This window comes from Siniperca chuatsi, linkage group LG20 (assembly GCF_020085105.1).
Source record: "Siniperca chuatsi isolate FFG_IHB_CAS linkage group LG20, ASM2008510v1, whole genome shotgun sequence".
NCBI lineage: Eukaryota > Metazoa > Chordata > Actinopteri > Centrarchiformes > Sinipercidae > Siniperca > Siniperca chuatsi.
In genome coordinates this window covers 7756419-7761603 of record NC_058061.1, presented here as the reverse complement: position 1 = coordinate 7761603, position 5185 = coordinate 7756419, and the positions used below count along the sequence as shown (strand labels likewise).

Below are 5185 nucleotides of genomic sequence, written 5' to 3'. Positions count from 1 at the left end.
GTCCATGTGTCTGCAATGGGCATTTCTCAATCTAAAAATAAAAGTTGAACATTTGATTGAATTGAACATGGATTATGTAGTTACAGAGGTCTGATGTAAATTATTTACTCATTACATGTTTATTAACTCATAGGAACCTAGCCTTTTATTGTATTTGATACAAGTTATAATGAGTCAAATGCATTGTGAAAGTAAATAACAATTAATACAATATACTGTGCCATGAATATATATCATACCACTTCTTCTGTCTGGGAGCTGGCCTGTTTCCTTCACCTGCAGGCCAGGCCCCAGTGCTGGCATACTTCCTCAGGCGTGACATCCATTCTGAGTCTGACATCGCTTTGTGCGATTTTGATTTTGATTTTGAAGACATTTCCTTTGGTGACATAAATGCATGAACATTTTTTAAATGCATAAAAACAACATAAATGCTGGAACATGAAAGCCAGACCATCGGCCTTGTAATATTTTAATAATCCTATGAAAAACCCATAAATCACCCTATATTGCTTCCATAATTGAAACACAGCTCATAAATAACCCTGATTTTTGTTATAAATACTGTATGTATTCTTATAGTGTGTGGTGGAAAATAGAATTAATTAGAAAGCTAGTTGTATACCTTCTTAGGCAATTATTTTAATGTTTGGTAATATTAAGTATAGTAAATAGCTCAGCAGTTTTTCTCCAAATGAAACAGAAGAGACAGTGAAATATAACAGTCAGTTTGAATAAAATGGGGTTCATATAGCCTAATGGATATAATATAGAAGGATCAGAAAGGCCTGACCACAGGCCACTGCTGAGTTAGTTAGCTAGATATTATGAATATAGCCTATATTATACAAATGAAAACTGTGTTTAGGTGAAAACTAGTGTTTATCGTATAAGCAACACTGGCGTTAGTCTTGTAAATAACGTTAGGCTCTGAAGCCAAAATGAACGCTAGCAAGCTATTAAAAGACGTATTCCTATGACAACCCCCCCAATACATTAATTTAACGTTATAACGTTACATCATGAATTTAGAGGATACATCTCCTGCTTTAAAGTCAAAAAATTTTGTTCTGAAACGCTGTATTCATAGCCTAGCATTACCTATAAACCACCTTAATAGATGACATTAGCATCTGATGAGAAAGAATGAAATTACAGTCAGATAACAGAGTGTTTGTAACGTAGATAGCTAATTTAAACGATATGACAACATGACACAACAGGTGAAATTACTTATATACTAGGTTATGTCATTCACAACACTGTAGTAAATGTGTAAATACTCACCATTTTGACTGTTCGCTTTGACTGCGATGGCGGAATTTAGCGGACTTTGTTAGCCTTGATAGCATCCGGTTTAATGTTACTGTATTAACTGTTTGAAAATTAACTTCTCCGCTACAGGATTTCTCTGCCGGTATTACGTATTAATAACCAACACCTGCAAGAATTCGCCAAGATGATTGGTCGCAGAATGTTGAAGCCGCGAATGTTATTGGCTCTAATCTTTCAACATTTTCCTACATTGAACGGACCATCCTTCGCCAGCTGTCATTTCGATGGCGTGGGTTCGAATCCCACCGCTGCCAGAGTTTTTTAAATTTAATTAAATACCAGCGATAAATAAGCAATTTCAGGCTTACAGCCCTGAATATAATTAGGTTAACGGTTTATAAGATAGAAAAAAACATAAATAGGCTTTTCCTCTTGTCAGCTTCTACCTAAAGACACAACACAGCAGGGACTGATACTGCAGTGCCATCTTGTGGCTGTATGGTTACTGCCGTGTAAAGCCCCTTCTCTAGAACAATACATTTTTATGACTAAATAAGCAGGAATTAAAGTTGACCCAGCTGTCAACACATGCAAATATTTCTAAATGGTGCACAGAAATACGAGACGTCACCCTTTTCCAACAGAGCAGCAAAGCAGAATAAGACAAAGACAAAAGAACGGAAACTTATTAATTGAAATAAACAAAACTGTTGTAACTTTGTTGTATTCACATAGGACCATATCGCTCATAATAAGAGGTTGAGATTAAGAAAACAGGTGTTTAGGGCCTTTAACAACATTAATAATTAAAATTAATATTAATTAAATTAAAATCCTAAAGGCTGTGGTGTGCTGCTCATATTCAAAGGTTTTCCAATTGAACAAAATGGAACAGGGGTGCCCTGGTGGTCTCAGGGTTAGGGCACCAACCATGAACGGGGACCTTTGTCCCTTTTTTTAAAATATACCCCATAAAATACTTTAAAAAATTAAACAGATGTTAACAGGAGACAGTGGTTCAATAAATTTAATGATTAAGATTTGCAAAAAAAAACAAAAACTGAATTGAATGAATATCCAAAGTGACTCCAGTTGCATTTGTCCCATGTTTCACATCCTTCAGTCTTGTTCTAGATCAGTCTGTAAATATTCCATGATCAGTCCTAGTGATTAGACTACACATCTTCGGAAGTATCAGGGTTCACTGGGCCCTGAGTTTTTCCTTCAAGTACTGAGAAGCCACAAATTGCATTTTCTGGATGGCCAGCTTGGTATCTTCAGGGGATATCCCAAGATGCCATACAGCCCGTACTGAATTTCCAAAATGGGGGTACATGAGAACTTGTATCCCCTGTCCCAGCGCAGCCTCCTCTCCCTCGTTAACCTGACCCATGCGGGCACAGAACTCTGAGGGACTTAAACTTGGCTCCTGTAGACGGAAACGCAGGATGTTTGTCTCCACGGCAGCCATGTCTACAGCGAACAGAGGAGGGTCACAGTCGAGCAGAGCTGGGAGATGTGAAGAAACAAGACGAAGTTATGAGCAGGAGTACAATGGCAGCCAGTTAATGATTTAAGTTTCATAGACAGAAATATGAGCTACTCACCTTGAGCAAAGGTTTTTGCATTGCAGTGATCCTCCTCCAGTCTTCCTACCATCTCCAGCAAAGACAGTTTTCCAGCTGCTGCTAGAATACCAGCCTGCCGCATCCCCCCACCCAGGGCTTTACGGCACCGTACTGCCCGGGATATGAAGTCTTGGGGTCCAGCCAAGATGGTTCCCACAGGGGCGCCCAAACCCTGTTACACACCGTAATGTGAATTTGACTTTGAGAAGTTTTATTTACACAAAGAAGTATGAAGAAGTACGTCCTGGTCCACTGTGTGTTTTGCAGTCCCACCTTGGAGAGGCACACACTGACGGTGTGTGTGTGCTGCAGTATGGTGGATGGATGCACCCCCTGGGCCACGGCCGCGTTCATCACCCTGGCTCCATCCATGTGAACCGACAGACCATATCTATCTGCTACAGCACGAACCTTGGAGACGGAAACAAACCATCCAATGATTAGTCGCAGTAAAGCAAGTATCACAGCTGCTTTCACACGTTGACATATACAATCAGCATGAGCTTTGCTAAGAAGCACCGCAAGATGAAGACACATCTACACACACACCTCCTGCAGGAAGGTCAGGGGCAGCACACGTCCTCCCTGTATGTTGTGTGTGTTCTCCACACATATGAGGCGTGAGCGGGGGTAGTGGGGGTCGGGGTAACCGTGGCGGATCTTCGATTCCAGCTGCTCAAAGTCAAATGTTCCATCGGGGAGGTTGGTCACCGTGGTGGCGTGGACACCGGCCAACTGTGTCAACACATAAATACACATTGAACGCACTGCAGATGATGAGGAAAGAGTTGCAGAGGGCCCAATCACAGGTGTCTGCTGCTCTGGTACACTCACCTGTGCGCTCCCTCCTTGCTCATAGATGTGTAAATGGGACAGATCACCCACGATCATCTCGTCGCCCCGCTCCCTGCAGTGCACCATCACTGCATAATGAAATGCGTGCACGTTTATGACCATTCTGACCTCATAAAAATATTGATTCAGACTCTGCCAATAAATGCACAGCTCACCTGCGATGAGATTACTCATGGTTCCAGAGGGAACGAACAGTGCGGCCTCCATCCGAAACATATCAGCTGCAATTTTCTGTAACTCTGCAGAAATTAATCAAATATTTTATAGATTTAGGTAGGATTTCACAAGTAAAGATGCAGGTGTGTATGCATTCATATTGAACCAAATTCCTCTCTGACTTTCGTACTGTGCAGTGAGCCATTCCTCCATGCTACTTCTCTACGCTAATCAAGGGTGTCATAAAGCCAACTGTAAAGCCCTTTGAGACAAATGTGTAATTTTGGGCCATATAAATAAAATGAACTCAATCATTTGGCTAACTCTCAGGATGCTTTGCCAACACACTAATTCAAATCTTTTTTTAAATGATGTTTGGATTGTTTCACTCATTAACTAATGGCAACTCAGTGGCTACTTGTCAGTTGGTGCTGTAGGATGATAAATATCAACTATTGTGTTCATGTGCATATTGTGTAATTAATAATTTGTGGTTATGTACCATTTAGCAGCTGATGCAGAGCTAATCACGTCTTTAACAATATGCATATGCACACATTTGCAAGAACAAATCATTGCAAACTGGTTTAATAATTGTCTAATCAAAATAGAGGAAAAATCTGAATCAGAAAAAACAAAAAAAGTCAGTGGAAATGTGCCTCTGATGTGGCTTACACAGAATAAAAACATACACGTAGCAAACACATATTATATTCTGATTCTGATTAATTATCTATCATGCAATTTCAATATATCTACTCTAGTCCTTCATTCAGAGTTATTCAGGAACTACTTTTTAACCGTAAATGAATGAGTTTCCTGATCATTTTAGCAGCACTACGATCTAACGGCTCGGCTATAACCGTTAACTGTCGGGTCTTCTCCCATCACGTCATCTCCGACCTCGGCCTCCGCCATGGCCTGCCGCATTCCCGGCCCGGGCTTGGTCACAGTGTCGCTGCGGAGGTCCACCACCCGGACGTTGGCCACCCCGCCCGGTCCGGCGTACCTGGGTTTCCCGGTGTTGTAATAGCCCCGCGTGGAGGTCCGTCCCAACACGGCGGCGGCTGCATCTCGTGCACTGAGCGGCTTACTTGAAGCGACGACACCATGGTTCAAATATTTAAACAAAACCCTGCAGGAAAATGTTTTCAAAGACATGATGCTCCTCATTTAGCCATGGTCATTGGTAGTGGGTTTTTTTTTCGGACTTCGGATCGTTCACTTGTAATCGATAATCATTGACTGCAAGGAAAGTTAATGGATGACCT

General features: G+C 41.3%; 1 protein-coding gene across 2 annotated transcripts; it reads right to left on the bottom strand.

Annotated features, from left to right (window-relative positions):
• Positions 1-2284: 2284 nt before the first annotated feature.
• tha1 (threonine aldolase 1) lies at positions 2285-5185 on the bottom strand. 2 transcript variants are annotated; one of them, XM_044177858.1, is made up of 7 exons: positions 4778-5185; positions 3914-3997; positions 3738-3826; positions 3453-3638; positions 3177-3314; positions 2883-3075; positions 2285-2784 (listed from the first exon to the last, which is right to left on the bottom strand). In XM_044177858.1, the coding sequence occupies exons 1-7, from the start codon at positions 5085-5087 to the stop codon at positions 2477-2479; spliced, it is 1308 nt and encodes a 435-aa protein (XP_044033793.1). In that variant the 5' UTR covers positions 5088-5185; the 3' UTR covers positions 2285-2476. The 2 variants fall into 2 exon arrangements, with proteins under 2 accessions (XP_044033793.1, XP_044033795.1); XM_044177860.1 differs by having other exon boundaries at positions 4924-5166.

Coding starts and splice junctions, on each gene's coding strand:
- tha1 (XM_044177858.1), bottom strand. CDS start 5,087: ATGAGGAGCATCATGTCTTTGAAAACATTTTCCTGCAGGGTTTTGTTT. Junction 3,315..3,452: donor CCCTGACCTTCCTGCAGGAG/GTGTGTGTGTAG, acceptor TCCGTCTCCAAG/GTTCGTGCTGTAGCAGATAG. Junction 3,076..3,176: donor TCAGTGTGTGCCTCTCCAAG/GTGGGACTGCAA, acceptor GGTGTGTAACAG/GGTTTGGGCGCCCCTGTGGG.